The sequence below is a fragment of the Arvicanthis niloticus genome, chromosome 15 (genome assembly GCF_011762505.2).
Source record: "Arvicanthis niloticus isolate mArvNil1 chromosome 15, mArvNil1.pat.X, whole genome shotgun sequence".
NCBI classification, from domain to species: Eukaryota; Metazoa; Chordata; class Mammalia; order Rodentia; family Muridae; genus Arvicanthis; species Arvicanthis niloticus.
Genome location: NC_047672.1, coordinates 20,790,992 through 20,814,430, shown reverse-complemented (window position 1 = coordinate 20,814,430; position 23,439 = coordinate 20,790,992). Strand labels below are relative to the sequence as shown.

The window sequence follows — 23,439 nt, the reverse complement described above, 5'->3', positions numbered from 1 at the left end:
AATATAAGTAAATATATTCTGGGTCTTGTAAGTAGTTACCTCACTTAGGAAGTTTGTTTTATATCTAGCTCCTTCTCTTTACCTGTGAATCTCCTGATTTCATATTTTTAACAGCTGAGTAATATTCCATTGTGTAAATGTATCACATTTTCTTAACCCACTATCCTGTTGGGGAGTATCTAGGTTGTTTCAAATTTCTGGATTATACAGATAGAGCAGCAATCCATATGGTTGAGCAGTACAATGAAGCATCCTATGGCTATATCTGCAGGAATGCAACGCCTGAATATTGAAGGAGATCTATTTTCCTCTTCCTAAGGAAATGCCACATGGATTTCCAAAGTTTAGTGCCCTAAAATGTATAATTTTCAGAGTTTCACTTGCATTTAGTTCATAAGGGCACAAAAGTTAATGAGAGCTGTATAGACTGTATCCTGCACACAGTGTGTTTCATAGAAGGAACTGTATTTAGGGTTTCCTTATAAAAATGTGTTTATTGCCAGGCAGTGGTGGCGCACGCCTTTAATCCCACCACTTGGGAGGCAAAGGCAGGTGGATTTCTGAGTTTGAGGCCAGTCGGGTCTACAGAGTGAGTTCCAGGCCAGCCAGAGCTACACAGAGAAACCTTGTCTCAAAAAAAAAAAAAAAACAACAACAACAACAAAAATGTGTTTATTTTGATCCAGGCACTGGTCGCACATGCCTTTAATTCTAGCACTCAGGAATCAGAAACAGGCAGATTTTTGAGTTCAAAACCAGCCTAGACTACAGAATGAGTTCCAAGAGAGCCAGAACTACACAGAGAATCCTATCTTGGAAAACAAACAAAAATATGGTTTTTTTTTAACCAAAAATAGATATTCATAGCAGATGTGAACATGCCCTGCAAATGTGGGAAACCAAAATGTTCTCTCTTTTGTTTATGTTCTAACTCCAGGCATCCAGGATTACAAAGTAATGAATTCATTGAATTGTAAATTTTGGAGTGGCTTCAATGGAATTGCTCTCTCTCTCTCTCTCTATCAGCTGTGTAATATCAAAAAGAATAGAAATAGAAGTAAGAATGGTTTTAGATATCAATTTATGAGGAAAGCTACATTGTAGAGACTGGAGTCTTCCTAGGAAGTTCTGAATCACTGTGTAGCCCTGGCTCTCTTGGAACTCACTTGGTAGAGCAAACTGCCCTCAAACTCAGAGATCCTTCTGCCTCGGCCTCCCAAATCCTGAGCATCACCCACCGCCACCGCCTGGCTGTGAGATCCCTTCTTCTCATCAATGACCTACATTGGTGGTTTGTACCCTAAAAGGCACTGTTTAAGATAGGTCCCAAAGGGCCATTCTAGGATACCATAGCCTCTCTTTGAACTCCTTAATCCTCTTTCTGCCTTCCTATGCAGCTCCCACAGTATCTGCTATGACATGAGTGTGACTTTCAATCATGAGAGTGTTTAAGATCCTAGCTTCTCCTACGCTTAGTGCTTCCCATAATTTCAGTTAACTCAGTCATTCTGGATTTCTGACGGGGTTGAAGACGTATAGTCTCATAGCCAATCCTGGCTATTTACTTTGAGAGAAAAGATCTGAGTGGATGGTTTCCAGCTGACATTCATTCTAAAGCCAAGAAAAAAGCCAGGTTCAAAACTAAGTGCTTTAGTTAGGACAGATGACAGAGGTTCTGGTTAGTCAACAAGGTATTAGGACTATCTTGTACCTCACTGGTACAAATAGGAATAACTATGCTCTAATTGCATTTTGAGAGAAAAATTTTATTTTAACAGGAAGGGTGAAGCTAGGTGATGAGAGAGAGAGAGAGAGAGAGAGAGAGAGAGAGAGAGAGAGAGAGAGAGAGAGAGAGGCAGATGTTCACGTGTCTCCACCAGTCAAAGATAGTTTATATATCTAGGTTGGGTATTGGGTTACACTTCTGATTGAGCATTACCAAACTTATAAAGCCTTTGATTAACATTTTTAAAAAAATGTATAAACGCAAAAAGGAAAGGGGGCATGGGATAGGGGTTTTCTAGGGAGGGGAAGTGGGGAAAGGAGATGGCATCTGAAATGTAAATAAAATATAAAAGCAAAAAAGAAAAAAGAAAAAAAATCCTAGCTTCTCATTTCTACTACAGACATGGAGATTCCATCCAGGAGAGGCTGAGCTTCAGAGTAGATGCCTAAAGTTCACTCGTTGGTTCTACTTCTTGACAGGTTCCCCAGGAGCATATTAAAATGAAGATAATGAGGCTGGGATTGTGACATAAAAAATGTCAATCACTATTCATGAATTCTGACGGGTGTTGTTTCAGATTTGTCCCTTTATCTGTGATTCTTAACTGCTTGTCCTGTTGGGAATAGCAACAGCAATAGAAAGAGATAATTTCTCTGTCTTTGCTTCCCACAGAGGTAGTCATACATGATGTCTCCTGGCCCTGCCCCTCCAAGGAGACTCAAGAGCTGCCAACTAAGCTAAGCCCTAAGAGAATAAACTCTCCTTTCCTGAGGATTCTGCTCCATTTCAAGCAGGAGCAGTCCTGGGTGTTCTCCAGTTCCCCAGAAATTCTGCAGGTATAGGACCCTGTGCCAGACTCCAGCTGCTTCCTCTTCTCATATTCTTGGGTGTCAATGTGTGAGTTAACAAGGTTGTATAAATTTAATACACCACAAATTCCTCCCAGACCCCTTGAAGCATCTTATCTTTGCTTAACTCTTCCTCTTCCTCTGTTATTGCCACCCTTTCTTTATTGTGATGAGAAATAGATTGTCTCTATGAATGCTAAACATAAATACTTATTCATATTCTGTGCAAATAGTGATTACAATCATAAGTCTGTTGTGCCCTACTGCAGTGCTCGGTACACACTGTGCATGAACCAGATGATTAACTAGCATTCAAAGATTAGTGAAGAGATGATCTAGTAAGACTGAACTTCAGTTCTTCCTGGCCTATAAAAAAAAATCACTTACTTCGTCAGTCCTCGCTCCATAGTATAACTTGGCAAAGTCTCTAGCTCATCAATATATAAGAAAGAAAAGTAGCAGTTTCTTCCTTGGGAGTTACAAATAAGCAGTTGAGATGAGCAACTGAGGAGCAATGAGGTGGCTGTATCAATGTCGCTTTGCCCATGACTGATGCCATAGAAAATAAACAATAGTTCATCAAACTTGGGATTTGCTTTTTAAAATATGATAAATTGCAAGTGATGATATTTTGTTTATGTATAAAGAAACGCCTTTCTTCTGAGATGCCTCCTTTTGTACTTTAGAATAACTAGATCATTTATTAGCCGTACCAGTTGGATAACTTTTAATTTCTGAAGTCATACTTACATAGATTAATGTGTATCATAATAATTCTTTAAATTTACACTTGTAACTGAAACATACTTTAAAGTGAAGTCCCTGCGGCCCCTGGAAATGTAATGTTTGCTTTCTAATTGATTGCTTTAATTAACTTTAGATATATTGCACTGAATTCAAATGAAAAGAATTATAAAGATTAACATATATGAAAGTCAAGTGCTTAACATTTTGAGAACCCTTCAAGTGTTCTTGTCCTATTTTAAAAATCTTACTTTAATAGGAATCAGCGCAATGCCTTTTGTCTATATTGAAGGACAATTTCCTGTAGGAGGAAGGACTGAACTTAGGATAATTAGAGGAGACTTTATTCTAAAAGAAACAAGACCTCTTAAGACATCAATATCTAGTAGTTTATTCATTTGTTTGCATTTATTTGCTATTTATCAAATATACATCAATTGCCAGATATAAAAAAACAAGCAAACCTGATCCACAGCTTATAATAAACAATAGGCAACTGTACCTAATGTGTCCTAATGTATCAAACACGTTATTTGTAAAAATTTGAAAAAATTTACAACCTAGTGTGTTTTTTCTACACATCATGTGTTAAATTTTAATTTTATGCCCTATGTGTTAAAATTTAATTCATAGTTTGTCAAACACAGACAAATGTATTATATTAATATTTAAATCATTATGTGCAGTTTTAAATATGTATTATTTAGATAACTTTTCTGTCAAATTGATTTTTCCATTTGCTTATAAAAAATAGATGTTTTATCTGTTGCCATCACCAACAACATGTCTTTTCCAAGGTCTTGCTTAAAGGGTTTTTAACAGTCTAATGTCTGGTCCCCAGATATTCAAACAAACTGTGGAAATTTCCTTCAACAACAGTATCATTCTATGCCAAGTCACAAGAGGATAAGGCATGAGACATAATGTTGAAATCTTATTTATTTGAACTTTAAAACGTAATGGAAATGTTTGCAGAGAATTTTGCTAATTGTATATTCCATCTCTACAGAAATATTGCTCAAGAAAAGGAATTATAATCTGACGGTTGCTGAGGAACCTGAAATGAGAGTAAGAAGAGCTAGTCAGAGACCATTTTCAGTAACAATATCGATAAGCAATCAGTCAAAGCCATCCATGTGGACTACAGACATCCATCAGGTGGCTAGAACCAAAGGGTTCCCTTGTCCCTTTCCCAGATGTCATTTCTTATGCACTGTCAAATTCCACATTTCTTGCCAAAATTCTACACTCCAAACACATCTCCTGCATTCATTTTACACTGTCTCCACATAGTATCTCATGAAACTGACTACATATGAATTCTTGAGTCCACCTTGCACACATCTAGGAGAATGCATGAAACACCAAGTTTCAAGTGGCTCTGTCTGGACTCTCCAGTCCTGTTTTTGCTGACATAGTCTTATTTCCACCTCTACTTTGTTATTTTCATCAGTTGAATGTCTATTTTATAAGAGTCTTTCTCAGAATAAAATTCTGCCCGTCATGCCAATTTCCTTGGGAAACACTTTTTAAAGTCTCCTTTATGACTGATGTTAATTAAATTAGAGATTGTTCCACAGCAATGTGATTCCTTTTGCTCTTTATGGAAAAGCTGAAATATGTATGATTATTGATGCCAAGATCAACCAATGTTTTTCCACTTTAAATTGCAAATCCCTGTGCTTTGGATTTCAAATATAGTGTGTATTACAAATACAAGGAAATAGAATAACAATAAAACCAGTGTACCTACTTCCTTATTTTTATACTATACTAATTTTCTTCAGATAAAACATAGAAAGAGATGTCTAAATAAATAGTACATGGGAAATCTGCCTTCAAGAATATTTACATGGGCTCTTACCAAGCACCTTTCCAAATCCTTAGATGTTCACACAAACTCCCATACACTGAGTCTGGGTGGTAATACATACCATGAAACAAAAAATTACCCCATTTTCCTGGAATGTATTGATAATTCTGTGAATATCCCACTTACTTAGCCACAAAACAGCCAAACACTGTTTACTGTCTAAATTTCAAGGCAATGATACATATTTTGGATAGATACACACAAACAAATACATAAGAACACAACATAATCTATTATTGTCAATAGATACAGTTTCCACTCCTCTTTCCTCATCATTAACAATGTTTCAAACTCTCTGTATGCATCTATACATCACCTGTATTCCACAAAGGCCCTGAATTTTCTTACCCATCAAACGTCCACTTGATGAGCACATAACCCAATCATTAAAAAAGTTCATTTATAACTTTCTTTGAGTGAAGTTATGTATGGAACCTCTATATTTTAGCTATGAGTTAGACACTTACAGTAACAAATGTAAATTCTATCAAATTAATTAAATTTTTTCTTTTCTGACATTATTCTCATTTTACAAGCTTTTTCACCCCTTGATTTGTGCTGAATCCAAGTTGCTGTGATGTTTGATTCTGAGTCCTCAGTAACTCCTTTATATCCTTGCATGCATAAAACTCTGAAACAAAGTATGTTTCACAAATGTTTTGTGTGTAGGGTTTCCTACTTTGTAATTGCTCCAGTGACAATTTTTCTAACTACGTAGGCACTGGCAATGTAGTACTCTTCCAAATATGGATGTCAGTTAAAACTATGTTTGTGCACAACTGTTTAATGATACATCATTAACTTATTAATGATTGAATACATTTATTGATGTTTACTGATAGTTTTCTCATGTTGCTAAAATCTGAGAGAAATGATATAACCACATTTTACAAGAACTGAGTCTCAGTTCTCTGCATCCTCTTTCTTAGTGAAATGGAGGAAAATCAGACCATGGTCACAGAGTTCATCCTGCTGGGATTCTGTCTTGGCCCAAGGATTCACCTTGTTCTTTTTCTACTTTTCTCTCTCTTCTATACTTTCACCATACTGGGGAATGGGACTATCCTTGCAATGATCTGCCTGGACTCCAGACTCCACACCCCCATGTACTTCTTCCTGTCCCACCTGGCCATTGTTGATATGGCCTATGCCTGCAACACAGTGCCACAGACACTCATAAATCTCCTGGATGAGACCAGGCCCATCTCCTTTGCTGGCTGCATGATGCAGACTTGTCTATTTTTGACATTTGCTATCACTGAATGTCTTCTCCTTGTGGTGATGTCCTATGACCGGTATGTAGCTATCTGCCATCCGCTACACTACACTGTCATCATGAACTGGAGAGTGTGTACCATCCTGGTTGCTGTTTCCTGGATAGTTAGCTTTCTCCTTTCTCTGGTCCATTTACTTCTCATGCTGAGGCTGCCCTTCTGTGGACCTCATGAAATCAATCACTTCTTCTGTGAAATCCTGTCTGTCCTAAAGTTGGCCTGTGCTGACACAACGCTCAACCAAGTTGTCATCTTTGCAGCCTGTGTGTTCACCTTAGTGGGACCACTATGTTTTGTCCTAGTCTCCTATACACGCATCCTGGTGACTATCCTAAGGATCCAGTCACAGGAAGGCCGCAGAAAGGCTTTCTCCACTTGTTCTTCCCACCTCTGTGTGGTTGGGCTCTTCTTTGGCAGTGCCATTGTCATGTACATGGCCCCCAAGTCTCAGCACCCAGAGGAGCAGCAGAAGATCCTTTTCTTATTTTACAGTTTTTTCAACCCCATGCTGAACCCCCTGATCTACAGCCTGAGGAATGCTGAGGTCAAGGGTGCCCTCCAAAGGGTACTATGCAAAGAAAGGCATTCTTGTTTGGTGTGGTGTTCATACCACAAACCTTGGTAGTTTTCTCTAGTCCTGATCTCCAATTATTTCTTAAATCCAGGAATATTCACTGTCTTTTGTTATCATGTCAAATGACATGAGATCACAATCCCCTCTTAACCTGCAGGATTAAGAATTTTGTATTCCTTAGCTTCCCAGGAGATCAAGTTTTGTCATATATAATTTTTCTTTTTAGTTGGATTAATTAGCTGTGAATTAAACAATACTTAAATTATTCTGAGTCTTTTTAATTAAATCTGTTAAATTTTTAATCCAATTAAGTGACCTGATAGCATAAGATTCAAAAGAAAAGCAAGCTATATCCAAACACAGTGACCTGCACTGCATCCCATCATGCAAGTGACAGTTCCCACAATTACACTTGACCAATCCAGGAATTATTTGGAGGTATCTAGCTATTATCTATGGCATGTATTACTACAAATAAAAATTACTGACATATTATAGAGTTAGTTTGTTGGACTGAGTGAAGGAACAGATTTAAAACAAGAGGTTTAGGAATAAGAAGGAGGAATGCTAAAACCCGATAGGCAGCTGGGATATGCTTTTCTTCCCAGAACTTAGAAGGCAGAGGCAGAAGAATCTCTATAAGTTCAATATATAACGTGTGCCAGAATAGCCAGAGTTTCGCAGAAAAATCCTGTCACAAAAGAAATCAACCAGCCAACCAAACAAGCAAGGAAAAAGCAAACAAACATAAACATGAAAATGTTAAAGTACCATTTACAAATTAAGGGCTTCACCTGATTATTTTTGTTGCTAAAGTATAATAAAGCATTGGTCCCTTAAATGAGCTGACAATGAGCCTCAGATAAAATAACTTAGGCTGTTTGAAGATCCTTTAGAAAGATCTGAAATGATGAGTTATTATATATTTTTAAATTTGCCTCCAGATAAAATAGAATCTCATGTTTAGAGCACTGCTCAATGCCAACATGTTGGTGAACATCAGACAGCAAGAATGTGTGTTCTTCATTTTGACATTAACAGATAATAATTACTGTGTATAAACGGAGACAGGGACACATAATAGGCGACCATTTTATTTGATTATTCAGTAAGTTGCTTTTACTACATGTTGGTAGAACTGCATATGGATCATTTTGCTTAGTCATCATAAAAAAACCCATGAAGACAATCTTATTAGTGGTCTTTGTTGAAAATGTATGCTCTAGAAAGAAGTACATTCTTTACTTCCTCAGAAAATTTGTCTCCAAAGCCCTCTTATCTTAACCATAATAGGATAGCCATAGTACTATAAACTCATAGTGCTATAACAGAATCACTGATATCAAATAAACTGACTCGATGTCCTAAGGAAAGATATGCTAAGTGAAGGACAGCATCTTTGTAATTTAGTGTGTATGATGCTAAGCTGAACTGTTTCTACAAGACCTGATGGAAAAGGAGGTCTCACTTCAGGGGATGTTTTCCCTGAATAATGACTCATATGCACAAAGTTTTTTTTTTTAAGTACTGGACTTTTAGGGGAATATAGACATCATAAAAAAATGAAGATGGCTCTCATTGAACATGGAGACTTACATTCAACCAATATCTAAGAATTAAGATACCCCTGATCAATCCTATCTCTTTCTTCAAAACTAAAAATATTTTCATTAGCTAGTGAAAGTATTTTGTCTCTACCCAAAATGTGAAAATACTGAAGTGCTAATGATAAGAACTCCAGTAACACAGGAGGCGCTGGCAGAGCACAGAAGAAATGAGCAGACAGGAAAAACAGAGACTGAGGAGAAAGTTGAGTGGTGAGTCACTTCTGAGTGGAGTGGGAATTGCTATCTCATAGACTCTTTGGAAATGCAGTCCACTACCAAGGCAAAGGCATTCATATTTTATTGCATATTCAGAATTGTTATAACCAGCCAGGTGATAATTGCAGAAAAAATACCACATGAAAGACTGGTGGCTTCCATTCAACTTAAACACAGTAGCACCTAAACACTGTATTGAATGTTACTTATTTCTACTTCTAAATTAACTTAGTTCTTGCAAAAGTTTCTTCTGAAGTGAATATTGTAGTTAATTGCATCTCACTTAGAGTGACTGCAGAGCAACTTCACAACTATTGGGAAAAAATATTTAGTCCTTGATAGAAGTACAGCTGCAATATGCAGTAATGGTGTTTCTGCTCACAAGATAGCCATGTGGTGGTGTGGTTCTAACATCTCCTTTAAGGCGGTGCAATTTCAGAGACTATAATTACTAAAAATGATAGGCATGAGACTCTGTGGGTGAAGTCAATTCTTGCACCATATGACAGTAGCCCCACAGTATCTCTGACATGTGGAATTGAGACTTCATCACTGATGTGTAGGACTCTTTGCTAGGGTCTGTAGGGTCCAGTGTTTCTAACTGAATGACATTTTGTGCCTTCAGATCACCTGGGGAACCTGCAAAAGTATATGTTCTGAAAGGGATAGACAGGCATTCAAGTTTTTAATTATCTCTCCTCCCTTGTTGACTAGATAGCCTATGGACCATGCTGTAGGAAATATTGTTACCAATCTGGGCCTGAGCACTGAGGAGATCCTGGGCTGCAGCTCTGCATCCAATCTCACAGAACCCAGAGGAAGCGGGCCTCCCAGAAGCTCTAACCCAGGCAGTATCTTAGGTAAGGAGACAGCAATGCCTGCCCCAAACAAGGAGTAACTGGGACCCACTAGGACCCAGGAAGTCACTCCTGGCCTGGAGCACTGGTTCCTTCCTGTCTGTGCCTGAGCACTGAGCAGATCATAGGCCCCAGCTCTAACCCCAGTAGTAACACTCACCCCACACAGTTCTCAAACAACCAATATAATAGGACAGACAGGCTCCAGTCAGAGACAGGGCAGGTAGCAGTAAGGAGATCCAGATGGTGAAAGGCAACCACAAGAGCATAAGCATCAGCAACCCAGGGTACTTGGCATCATTAGAACCTAGTTCTCACACATTAGAAAGTCCTGAATTCCCCATATCACTAGGAAAGCAAGAATCAGATTTAAAATCACTTCTAATGATGATGATAGAGGACTTTAAGAAGGACATAAATAACACTCTCAAAGAATTTGAGGAGAACACAGGTAAACCGGTAGAAGCCCTTAAAGAGGAAACACAAAAATTTCTTAAAGAATTACAAGAGAACACAATCAAACAGGTAAAGGAATTAAACAAAACCATCCAGGACATAAAAATGAAAGTAGAAACAATAAAAAAAATCACAAAGGGAGACTACCCTCAAGATAGAAAACCTAGGAAAGAAATCAGGAGTCATAGACGCAAGCATCACCAACAGAATACAAGAGATAGAAGAGAGAATCTCATGTGCAGAAGATACCATAGAAAATATTGACACAATTGTCAAAGAAACTGCAAAATGCAAAAAGTTCTTAACACAAAACATCCAGGAAATCCAGGACACAATGAGGAGACCAAACCTAAGCATAATAGGTATAGATGAGAGTGAAGATTTCCAACTTAAAGGGCCAATAATTATCTTCAACAAAATTATAGAAGAAAACTTCCCTAACCTAAAGAATGAGATGCCCATAAACATACAAGAAGCCTATAGAATGCCAAATAGACTAGACCAGAAAAGAAATACCTCCCATCACATAATAATCAAAACACCAAGTGCACAAAACAAAGAAAGAATATTAAATGCAGTAAGGGGAAAAGGCCAAGTAACATATAAAGGCAGACCTATCAGAATTACACCAGATTTCTCACCAGATACTATAAAAGCTAGAAGATGCTGGACAGATGTCATATAAACCCTAAGAGAACACAAATGGCAGCCCAGGCTACCATATCCAGCAAATCTTTCAATTACCACAGATGGAGAAACCAAGATATTCCATGACAAAGCTGGAGTAGCCATTCTAAAATCTCCAGCCCAAGAACACAAAGGGAGGGACTCATGGTTCTACATTTATAGGTAGTTGAGGGTGGCCTTACCAGGCATCAGTGGAAATAGACGGACTTGGTGCTTGAAAATTTGGATTCCCTAGTGTTGGGAAATTTCGAGAGCAGGGAGGCAGGAATGGGAGGATGGTGGAAGCACACCCTTATAGTAATTGGAGGAGCGGGGATGGGGTAAGGGGTTAGGCATCAGTGGAAGTTGAGGGCCTTGGTGCCTGAAAGTTTGGATTCCCTAGTGTTGGGAAATTGGAGAGCAGGGACGCGAAAATGGGAGGATGATGGGAGCACACCTTCAAAGAAACTCCCAGAATTTTATGGATTAGACATGACAGAGGCAGGCCACCAGAAGACTAAATTCCAGAATTCAAACAAAAAATTATCTCGATACCAAAATTTGGTTTGAGTATTGTATATTGCAGAATATATAGCCTTGGTGTATCTACTCATCAAGCAAGCTGAGCAGACCTGCTCGAACCTCTGATGCCCTGGAATTCCAGCTGGATGCAGTGAAGACACAGCGTCAAAGGCTTATCAATTTACTCTTCCCCCTGCCCGTCTTCTAATATCTCAATACCCATAGTCAGCTTGATGAAGTTAATGAAGAGTCGGCACCCCTATTCCCTGGGCTTGGGGACTGAGGAGGTTAATATTGGGCTGTCTTTCTAGAGAAAAGTAGTGATTTTGTTGGAACAGGAAGGATTAGCTAGGATTTATTGCATAACCATAACCTATTGGTAGAAATATGTATAATTGTTATTAAGCTGAAGTTATAATTTCTTACATGGTACAAAATTTACTTTGATTTTGAGTTTAAGGTTTTCATTGGTACAAGTTTCTTATTGATATGAAAGTGAGATTAATATTGTTACTCTCATAGGCATTATGCCTATATAACACATTTAAGAATACAAGGCTTAGACCCAGTCCTTCGTTAACTTTTTTAACTGATTTGAGATGGTTAGCCTGTGATTAAGGGCCTATAGCAAATTAATGGCTCTGAATTTATTGCTAGGATGTTTTCTATATGTTATTTAGAAATAGCTGAGAGGAGTTAACATACAACAGTCCAGATTGCCTTACATGGATAGTTGGTTTTCAAAATGTCAGAAGTCCACAGAATTGATGTTACAACCTGTCTGCTCCTAACAAGCTTCTTGTCTTGGATACTAAGGAGAAATTGAGCATCTTTGGAGTTACTCCAGTTGTGGTAAGACAGCCACTAGGCAAGAATTGTTTCTTTTTATCTACAAATTACTGTCCAGTAAAGGACACACTTGAGGAATAGTTGACTGATTATATCTGCCAAGACAGAGTAATCAGCCCTTAATAATTCTGCATCACTAGGTCTGTCAGATGATCCTGGGCCAGAATGCTAAAGATCAGATGCTCCAATGTTTTGTAGTATATGGACTGTTCAGGTGTTCAGCAGTCTCTATAAATTGGCTAGCTATATATATATATATATATATATATATATATATATATATATATATATAAAATTTTGCTGCCCCATATTGCAACTTTCATATCATTTCAGAAGATTTTTATGTTCATTGGTAGCAGAGCACCTGATCTTCTGATCTTGAAAAGTGATGAAATGTTTATTAACTACTTTCTATATACTATCCTTTAGATATGATTAAGGCTGTTCTGCCTTCTTTAAAATAATGTTTCTTGTTATGAATACAGAGATGAATATGTTCTTCAAACCTGATGCGAATTTCAGAGTTTTCCTTAGGTGTACCTGGTGATCCCAAAAGACGAGAATCACTATGTTATAAACACAATTGTTTATAAATCATACTGTGCCTAAATGTAGATTTTTCTAACTCTCTCATGCCTAATATAAAAAATAAATACAATTGAAAGATGAGAGTATCTTTAGCAGCAGATGTCTTCATCTTCTTTGAGGGAGGAAAGTAACTGTAAGGAAAGCCATCTTGCAGAGGCTCCCATCCTCTCAGAAGAGATTTGTCTCTGAGTTCAGCAACCATTACCTTTCAGAGTGAAAACTAGAGAGCATTTCTAACAGATTACCTACATGGGTGGTTTTGTCTCTAGAAGATCCTCTGTTAGGGAAGATATTTCTCCAAAAACCTCTGGAATATTCTGCCCCCTCCTTGTTTTGCCCAGATCTTTCCTATGCATCCTTAGCCAGCATATACAGATTCTGGAGCCCTTGAATATAACATGTTGCCTGTATTTACTAGCTTTGTGTCCTGGTGGGGATGAGAACAGAAAATAGAGATAAATAATCATTATTTTTCTCTTCCCTACAAAAGTAGGCATTCATTGTATCTCGTGTACTAATTAATTAATTAATACGATGGTTTTTTACTTGCATGCAACCTCTGCATCCCCTCCCATATACTTGAAATAATCACTAGATATCCATAATAACTAATTATAGTAAATGATATGCACAATCATTAATGCATTTATATATATATATTTACATAATTATCTCAGAGACACACGTCTGTAACTATAGTCACTTTAGAGGCTGATGTGAAATATTTTTGAGCCAGGAGTTTGAGGTCATCTTGGGTAACATACAGGGTTCCAGAAAGGTGGAAAAGTGAGAGAAGAAGAGAAAGAAGCAAGAAAGGAAGGAAAGGGAAGGAGGAAGGAAGGAAGGAAGGAAGGAAGGAAGGAAGGAAGGAAGGAAGGAAGGAAGGAAGAAGGAGGAGGAGGAAGAGAAGGAAAGTAGAATGAGAGATGGAAGGACGAGTAGAAACACAGAATAAAGAAAAGATCTGTATATGTTCAATATAAAGGTAATTTTTAATCTAAATATTTTTTATCCTTGGTTGGTTGATCTGTAGGTATAAAAAATGAGGAGTAATAACACCATATAAAATGTAGTATCTTTTATACAACAAACAGGATCTACAGCAAGACAGCAATAAAATTATCACTGTTCTAGTTCAAAGACTGAAGAATTCGTTATCTTAAAAAATGTACTTTGCTAAATTACATTATTATAATTAAGATTAGGCTTTTACAGGATGGTGACAAATGAACTATATAATATTTATAGACTGCCACAAACCATGGAGAGACAATATGTGAGAAGTCTTTATAACCATGAGTTAGCTGTTCAAGGAGCAGCTAAAGGGTGATGATGAATAGAGGTTCCTAAATTCTCACTGCACCGTGAATGCGCTCAGTGTAGACTATGTATTATCTTATTTGGTCCCTACCAGGACAAATAAAATAAGTGCTGTCTACTTTTTCCTTAAAAGGAGGAAACTAAGGCTTGAAAGAAGAAGGAATACTTTCAAAGGTCATACAACGAGTAACTGCATGTTTTATGCTAAGTCCACTCATCTTTTTTTCTGTGATGTAATATATTTCAATTCTTTGCTTGAGAATTTTGCACAGGGAAGAATGTGGATAGCTTCTTAAGTGTTTTATTTTCTCATTTTTAATCAAATTGATGTCTATATAATATGTAGTGAACCACCATGGTCTAGGCACAGTGTATGACATAATATAATCAACATTTCATCATATTTGGTCAAATATATTTCTTCAAAGTAAGATATTTTAATATTTTTTAAATAGTATATTTATTTGTATTTTATGTATATGGGTGTTTTGCCTGTGTTTAAAGGATGTCATATGTATGTAGTGCCTTAGGATGCCAGAAGGGGGCAGTGGATCCCTTAAAACTGGAGTTAGGTCTGTTGCTGAGCTTGCCTGGTGGTCAGGAACAAACCCAGATCCTCTGCAGAAGCACCAAGCACTCTTAACAATGAAACTATCCAGACCCCTTAACGACATCTTTTAAGTGCAAATTCTGAAGAAATTAATTTTGAGGTACATACAGTCCTTACATTATTATAATCAATTAAGGAAAAATTGAGGAGATACATTAATATTCCAGACAAGTAGGATGTCAAAGAGCATTGTTTTTATGAATTATAAGATCATGTTTTCAAGGTTGTTTAAGACAATTAATCTCTATGTACATTTCTTAAGTAATTTAAGTCCTCCATGTTACTACCACACAAATATTGTAGGATTGACAGTCTTTAGATACACTGTGTAGATATATTCTGGGGAAGGAAAGACTGTTTGAGAATGAGAGATTGTAAGAGAAAGACATGTAAAAACAGGAATTGGGAAGGCCATACACACATACAATGAGAGAGAGAGAGAGAGAGAGAGAGAGAGAGAGAGAGAGAGAGAGAGAGGCACAGAGGCAAAGAGACACAGAGACTGAGAGATCCAAAGAAAAACAAGTTACATCTAGATCAACTGGTCTCAAACATGGGTTGAGAGCCTCTTCGGAAACCTTTATCTCAAAAACTACTTACATTATGATTCACAACAGTAGCAAACTTACAGTTATGAGGTATCAACAAAACTAATTTTATTGTTGGGGGTCATCACACAAGAAACATGTATTCAAAGGTGACAGCATTAAGAAGGTTGGGAACCACTGATTTAGATAAAGACAAAGATGGGGAGGGGAAGCAAGTGAAGCAGGAAAGGAAAGGCCATCGGTAGAGACAGAGGGGGCTCTTATCTAGTGTATTAGTTGTAACAAACATTTATTACTTTGTGGAAGTGAACCACTCTATACTTCAGCTGAACAAAAGATTTAAACATAGATGTTATTCTAGTAACACTGAATGACTCACTCATCAGATGTTAAAACTGAGTTCATCAGCCCATCACACTCAAGTTTTGCTTCTTAAAACAGGCTCCATTGGAATAAGGAAAGGAGGAGGAGAAGGAGAGGAGGAGCTAGGTGACAAGGGGGGGACATGGAGGCAGATGTTCACGTGTCTCCACCAGTCAAAGATAGTTGATATATCTAGGTTGGGTATTGGGTTACACTTCTAATTGTATGGGCATCTTGTTATTGAGCATTACCAAACTTATAAAGCCTTTGATTAACATTTAAAAAATAGTATAAAAGCAAAAAGAAAATGTGTTCTGGTTTCAGCTATTTCATTAGAAGCCTGGAGGCCCTGCATCAATTATCACTCATCAGGTGCCCAGGGTCTTAAACATTAGACTTGAGCATATATACATAACATGTAGAATTTCAAGTATAAAAAATCTGCATGCTGCAATTTTGAACTACTTATGCATCTATTTTTAGTTTCTCTTTTCTTTTTTTTCATCTCTGTCAATTTTTTGGAAAACTTGATTAATTTTTGATCAGGTGAGATAGCTTGGGTGTCATGTAAAATAAAATGAAAATGGGTGGAAAGCAACTGTCTTTCAAATGTTCAATTGTTAAAGGCTTCCTTGGTTCTTTAATATTACTTCCATAGAACTTCAGAAAGTCTGTTCCTTGTTGTTTGAGAGGAATGACTAGGATTTGGTGCAATTATAGCAGGCAAGATGTAAGCAACACAGCAATTCCAGACTCAGTCCAAGCATGGGCCAATGCAATTGATATCTGTTTAATGACATATTTTAACCATGTCAATGTTGTGTTATAATTACTTATAATGAACATCCTTTAGAGTGGTTGTTTTGTTTGTTTTTACCATCATGTTTTCTGTGATTCATTCATCCATCTCACCACAGCCACTTTCCTCATGGAGGCCTCTAGCATCCATCACCGTCCTCTGATGCACACCTTTCTCTGGAACAGCAACTGTCTTAACATCCATGCTCTGTGGCAACTTCTACAAGTCCATTGATCCACCGGTGCTCATTTGTCTGAATGCATATTCATCTTTGTTAGCCAATTCTTTTCAGTGATCACTTTTGGAAAATATCATATGGGTGATGGAGAGATAATAAACCATATGATTTGCTGGACATGAATTAAATAGGGAAGGTACAGAGAACAGTAACTGACAAATATAAATGAGCCTCCTGTGACTGAGAGGATATTTATGTCTGCTACTACCTTGTTGTGATTGATAATCATCTGTGCCTGAGTGGAAAGGTTTCACTCAACCAATAGGCTTGGGATCCAGGTATTTTCAGCCTTTGAAAGCAGGAAGTGGGTCAGTAGCAGCTCTCTAGGAGATATCCATGCCTTTGGCCTTCAACTGGCTTGGCCAGGTCTACATTATCCATCTCTTTTTCTGAGGCTTTTAGCTTCTCAGCCTGAGTAGGAACCAACTCATCACACTCTCCCTCCAGCTTTCAAAAAGGAATTGGGATACAATTCAGAATTTGACTGTCTCAGTCAAGCTAATAAATCATATATATATATATATATATATATATATATATATATATATATATATATATTAAGCTTTTACTTCTCCAAAGAAATCTGATGACATCTGATGAAGATGGAAAAATCCAAGGAGAGATAATTGATAAAGTGTCTTTAAAAAAATACTAAAAAATAAAAAATAAGTGAAAGAAAGAAAGAGAGAGAGAGAGAAAGATACCAATAGAATTATTATTAAATACACTGTATCTTCCATTGCATGTTGTTAGGATCTTTATAGGGATAATTTTATTTACTATCCTAACAAATTCTCTTTTTATTACCATCCCCCTTTATGAAAGCAAAATTAGGAAAATGGTAAGCATTGCCCTCATATTTAATCTGATTCCAAGTGTTCTTTATTTAATAGAATAATGTAGTACATTATTCTATTAAATTATTATTAAAGTATTATTATCAGGGTGACCAAAGTAAGAATAAGTCTACCCTAACTGAATGTAGAGAACATACAGGAATATGGGTTTCTTCTCAGTTTAATGCAAGTCATGATGAGCCCAAGACTCAAAGACTATGGATGAAAGCTCCTTCCTTGTAGAAGTCATCCTTGTATGGATGACTGCTCCTTGAGTTTGGACTGACTAGGTAATCAGAGATTTGAAGAAACAGAGAAGGTTCAAAACATAGGAATCAATGATATTTTCGCTGGCAGTAAATTATTTAAAATGGAGCATCATGACAAGACATAGACCCAAGACACAGCTATTTTCAAGTACACTGCTCACCTATCGTATTCAACATACACATACACACACACACACACACACACACACACACACACACACCCCTCTACTAAGTGTTTGGTGAGCTACTGTTGCTAAGCACTTGGCAATATTAGTTCTTCGAGTCCTCATAATCTAATCTTCCAAATTAGGAACTGACATTCATCACCTTTATATCTGAGAACAGGCAAACATAAAGAGGAGACAGTGTATGCAATGCCGCTAGCTAATTGAACTAGTCAAAGATCAAATTTAAGTGCTAAAACAAAAACAGAGACTAAGCAATCAGCACTCAATTGGACCTGGGATGTTTTTCAAGACAAGCTTTCTCTGTGTAGTATTTGTTGTTCTGGAATGCCTTCTGTAAACCACACTGGTCTTGAACTCAGAGATCTCCCTGTTTCTGCCTCCCAAGTGCTGGGACAAAAGGTGTCTGCTACCATGCCTGGACTTAATTTTTTTTTTGTTGAAATTATTTTACTTTATCCTTAATTGTACATCTGTATTTGTGCACATGCCAATTTGGGTGTTGGGTTTTGAACTTCGGTTCTGATAGAGCAGTAAGTGCTTTCCACTTCTGAGTCATTTCCCAGCCCTGGAAGCCCCCAGAGCGGTACTAGAGTTCTTCAAACAAAAATGTTAGCAGAAAGAAAATCTGATTTGTGCCATAAAGAGTATTTTAATGCCATAACTATTTTTTTCTTGGCTTTACTGGAGAATTTTTTTATTGGATATTATATTTACACTTCAGATTTTATTCCCTTACCCCATTCTTCCCACCACCCAGGAACCTCCTATCCCATCCCCCCTCCTCCTGATTCTATGAGGATGTGCCCCTCACCTACTCCCCTACTCCCACCTCCCGACCCTCAAATTCCCCCACACACACACACACTCGGTGTTCAACCTTCATGGGACCAAGGATCTCCTCTCCCACCTATGCCCGACAAGACCATCCTCCCCTACATATACAAAAGGAGTCATGGGTTCCTCCCTATGTGCTCCCAGGCTGGTGGTCTAGACCCTGAAGAGCTCTGGTTGGTTGGTATTGTTGCTCTCCTCATGCGGCCACAAACCCTTTCAGCTTCTTCAGTCTTCTCTCTGACTTTTCCATTGGGAACCCCTTGATCAGATCAGTGGTTAGCTGTGAGCATCTGCCTCTGAATATGTCAGACTCTGGCAGACCTCTAAGGAGACAGCTATATCAGGCTCTTGTCAGCATGCACTTCCTGCCATCCACATCAGTGTCTACCTTTGGTGACTGCACATGGGATGGAGACCCAGGTGGAATGGTCTCCAGATGGCCTCTCCTTCAGTTTCTGTCCCACACTTTGTCTCTATATTTGCTCCCTTGAGTATTTTGTTACTCCTTGTAAGTAGGACTAAGGCATCCACACTTGGTTTTCCTTCTTCATGAGCTTCATGTGGTCTGTTAGTTGAATCTTGGCTATTTCAAGCTTTGGGGCTAATATTCACTTATCAGCGAGTAAATACCATGTGTGTTCTTTTGTGATTGGGTTACCTCACTCAGGATGATATTTTCTAGTTCCATCCATTTACCTAAGAATTTCTCAAATTCATTATTTTTAATAGCCGAGTAATACTCCATTGTGTAAATGTACCATATTTTTTGTATCCATTCCTATGTTGAAGGACATCTGGGTTCTTTCCAGCTTCTAGCTATTATAAATAAGCCTGCTATGAACATAGTGGAGCATATGTCCTTGTTATATGTTAGAGCATCTTCTGGGTATATGCCCAGGAGTGGTATAGTTGGGTCCTCAGGTAATTCTAGCTCCAAGTTTCTGAGGAACCGCCAGACTGATTTCCAGAGTGGTTGCACCAGCTTGCAATCCCACCAACAATGGAGGAGTGTTCCTCTTTCTCCACATCCTCGCCAGCATCTACTATCACCTGAGTTTTTGACCTTAGCCATTCTGACTGGTGTGAGGTGGAATCTCAGGGTTGTTTTGATTTGCATTTCCCTGATGACTAAGGATGTTGAGCATTTCTTAAGGTGCTTCTCGGCCATTCGAGTTTCCTCAGTTGAGAATTCTCTGTTTAGCTCTGTACCCCATTTTTAATAGGGTTATTTGGTTTTCTGGAGTATAATTTCTTGAGTTCTTTGTATATATTGGATATTAGCCCTTTATCAGATGTAGGATTGATAATGATCTTTTCCCAATCTGTTGGTTGCCGTTTTGTCTTATTGACAGTATCCTTTGCCTTACAGATGCTTTGCAATTTATGAGGTCCCATTTGTCAATTCTTGATCTTAAGCATAAGCCATTCGTGTTCTGTTCAGGAACTTTCCCCCATGCCTAGGTATTGGAGGGTCTTCCTCACCGTCTCTTCTATTAGTTTCAGTGTATCTGGTTTTATGTGAAGGTCCTTTATCCACTTGGAGTTGAGCTTTGTACAGGGGATAAGAATGGGTCCTGTTTATGTATCCAGTCTGATAGTCTATGTCTTTTTATTGGAGAGTTGAGTCCATTGATATTAAAAGATATTAAGGAATATAATTGTTGCTTCCTGTTATTTTTGTTATTAGAGGTGGAATTATGTTTGTGTAACTATCTTCTTTTGGGGTTGTTGGAAGATTTCTTTGTTGCTTTTTCTATGTTGTAATTTCCCTCCTTGTATTGGAGTTTTCCATCATTATCCTTTGAAGTACTGGATTTGTGGGAAGATATTGGGTAAATTTGGTTTTGTCATGGAATATCTTGGTTTCTCCATCAATAGTGATTGCCAGTTTTGCTGGGTATAGTAGTCTAGGCTGGCATTTGTGTTCTCTTAGGGTCTGTATGATATCAGTCCAGGATCTTCTGGCTTTTATAGTCTCTGGTGAGAAGTCTGGTGTAATTCTTATAAGTCTGCCTTTATATGTTACTTTACCTTTTTCCCCTTACTGCTTTTAGTATTTTTTCTTTGTTTTGTACAGTTTATGTTTTGATTATTATGTGACAGGAGGTATTTCTTTTCTGGTCTAGTCTATTTGGAGTTCTGTAGGCTTCTTGTATATTTAAGGATATCTCTTTCTTTAGGTTAGGGAAGTTTTCCTCTATAATTTTGTTGAAGATATTTACTGGTCCTTTAAGTTGGGAGTCTTGACCCTTATCTATACCTATTATCCTTAGATTTGGTCTTCTCATTGTGTCCTGGATTTCCTGGATGTTTTGGGTTAGGAGCTTTTTGCATCAGAGATTTGCAGCTGGAGACCTGAGTATCAGCTGATCTACCAGTTATTTGCTGTGGATTTTCTAGAAATGCCCCTTCAAACTATCTGAGTCTAGGTCCCTGTCTCCAAAATTGTGTAAAACAGAACTCTGGTCAGCTCAGGAGTGGCAAGCATGGCTCTGGCAGGCCTTGCCCTTCTCCCTCATTCTCTGTGCCTTGATCTAGATTACATTCTTAAAGCTAGTCACCAGGGTTTATTCCCTTATTTGGTCACTTCCTCCTCCTGAAGCTGACTATAGCTATCAAAGTATTAAAAGTCTAGCAATCAAGAATGGAAGGAGGGGACTAGGGAGGAGAGAGGCTGGGGATTGGAACAGGACCAATGAGGTCCAGGAAAGACTGAGAGAGAAAGTACTGGGACCTACAGTTGGACTAGGGGCTGGGGATCATCTCTGGACTGAGCTAAAACCTAGAACAATGGAAACGCTCAGAAGTCTCTGAGGATGATCCTAGCTAAGACTCTTAGCAGTGGAGGATAGGAAGCCTGAACCAGCAGTCCCCTATAAGCAGACAGATTCCCAGTGGAAGGACTGGACACCACAATAAAACCTACAGAATCAACTAACCTGGGCCCATGGAGGCTCATGGAGGCTGAACTGTCAACTGGAAACCATGAATAGGATGGACCTATGCCCTCTCCACATGTGTAGCAGTTGCACAGCTGGGTCTTCATGTAGGACTTCTCAATTGGGAGCATAGGCTGTCTCTGATTGCATTGGCTGCCTTTGGATCCCGCTCCCCTTACTAGGTTGTTTTGTCTAGTTTCATGGAAAGAGGATGTTCTTAGTCTTACTGAGGCTTGATATGCCTTGGGGAGGTCTCCTGTTTTCTGGGAAGAGGGGGGAGAAAAGGTTAGAGGGAGGGACTGGGGTGAGAGGAGGGAGAGGAGGCTGGGATCAGGTAGTAACGTGAATAAATAACTTAGTCAATAAAAAGAAAAGAGAAAAAGACCCCCCCCCCCCATGCTGGAGAGATGGTTCAGCAGTTAAGAGCACTGACTGCTTTACCAGAGGTCCTGAGTTCAATTCCCAGCAACCACATGGTGGCTCACAATTATCTGTAATGGGATCCAATGTCCTCTTTTGGTATGTCTGAAGACAACAACGGTGTATTCACATGTATAAAATAAATAAATCAAAAAGAAAGAAAGAAAGAAAGAAAGAAAGAAAGAAAGAAAGAAAGAAAGAAAGAAGGAAAGAAAGAAAGAAAGAAGGAAAGAAAGAAAGAAAGACAGGAAGAAAGAAAAAGAAAAACCCCTTTGCTTCGCCTGATTAACATATCCAATCAAAACATACCACTGCATCCTAGCCCATTCTAACACAGGCTTCCCCTTTTCTCTTAAAAAATTCCACTTGCAAGGTTATTTGCTTCTGTTTTTCTGCCTGAGTCACAAAGGAAACACTTTAACTTTTCTTCCCCGATTAATAAAGAATCTCTGTGAAAATAGGCATTTGGATGTGGTTTGTGCCTAATGCAGGGTCCTAGCGGGAAGCCCCAGTTTGCCAGGAGTGGGTTGGGGGGATTAACGGGTCTCCTTCAGTGTATGTTAATCATAAATGAGATGATCTCATCAAACCCCTCCCTGGGGGCTCAGGGATCTATGTGGAAGAGGAAGAGAAAAAAAAATGTAAGAGCCAGAGGGGATGGATGACTCAAAGGAAACAATGTCTTTGAGACACAACAGACCTGATGCACGTATGAATGCAGCAGGAACAGGGTCTGTACAAGTTTAAGTCATATGGGGTTCCAGTGCTGAGAGCGGGAAGTGCATATGGGGTCCCATCCCTAACCAAGCAGCTATCAGAAATCAATATCATACTGGCAAGCAAAAGAAAACCAGTTTCTCCAATGGCATTTCACTGGTTCATCAACCAAAGTAGGCTCCATGGCGGAGAGTAGTTAGCCAATGCAAAATGAATTCAATGGTATTTTGTGGATATATTGTTTCATTTTGCTTTGTTTGGATTTTGCTCTATTCTTTTGATTTTCATTTTTTTGTGGGCATTTTTAGTATGTGTTTCTTGGCATTTTGTTTTTGTTTCTTGCGTTTGCTTTTAATGTCAGATTGGAAAAAACATGATCAAAATATATTGTATAAAGTTTTTTCAATTAAAAAAAATCTTGTAAGTTCTATGCAAGAACAGGAAGGGAGGAAGAAGAGGAAGAGAAGGAGGAGGAGCTGCTTAGGCTGCTTCAGTGGGCTATTAGAAACCTCAGTCAAATGAGAAAAAAGCAGACACCACTGGGTGAGATAAAACACC

General features: G+C 38.2%; 2 protein-coding genes across 3 annotated transcripts in view; one reads left to right on the top strand and one right to left on the bottom strand.

Moving 5' to 3' along the window:
- Window positions 1–3,728: 3,728 nt before the first annotated feature.
- LOC143434522 (uncharacterized) overlaps window positions 3,729–23,439 on the bottom strand; it is a 37,872-nt gene continuing 18,161 nt past the window's right edge. The window contains exon 6 of one of the 2 annotated variants that reach the window (XR_013104034.1): window positions 3,729–4,375. The gene's annotated coding sequence lies outside the window, so the exon portion shown is untranslated. Of the gene's footprint in view, window positions 4,376–16,541; window positions 16,694–23,439 lie in introns of those variants that run through there. The other variant, XR_013104036.1, reaches the window with a different exon arrangement.
- Window positions 4,374–8,297, top strand: LOC117720544 (olfactory receptor 2A1/2A42-like). Its single transcript, XM_076913429.1, has one exon. It carries the CDS (start codon window positions 6,125–6,127, stop codon window positions 7,088–7,090), a length of 966 nt encoding a protein of 321 aa, XP_076769544.1. The 5' UTR covers window positions 4,374–6,124; the 3' UTR covers window positions 7,091–8,297.

Excerpts from the sequence above, each read along its gene's own strand:
- LOC117720544 (XM_076913429.1), top strand. The coding sequence starts at position 6,125 with ATGGAGGAAAATCAGACCATGGTCACAGAGTTCATCCTGCTGGGATTC.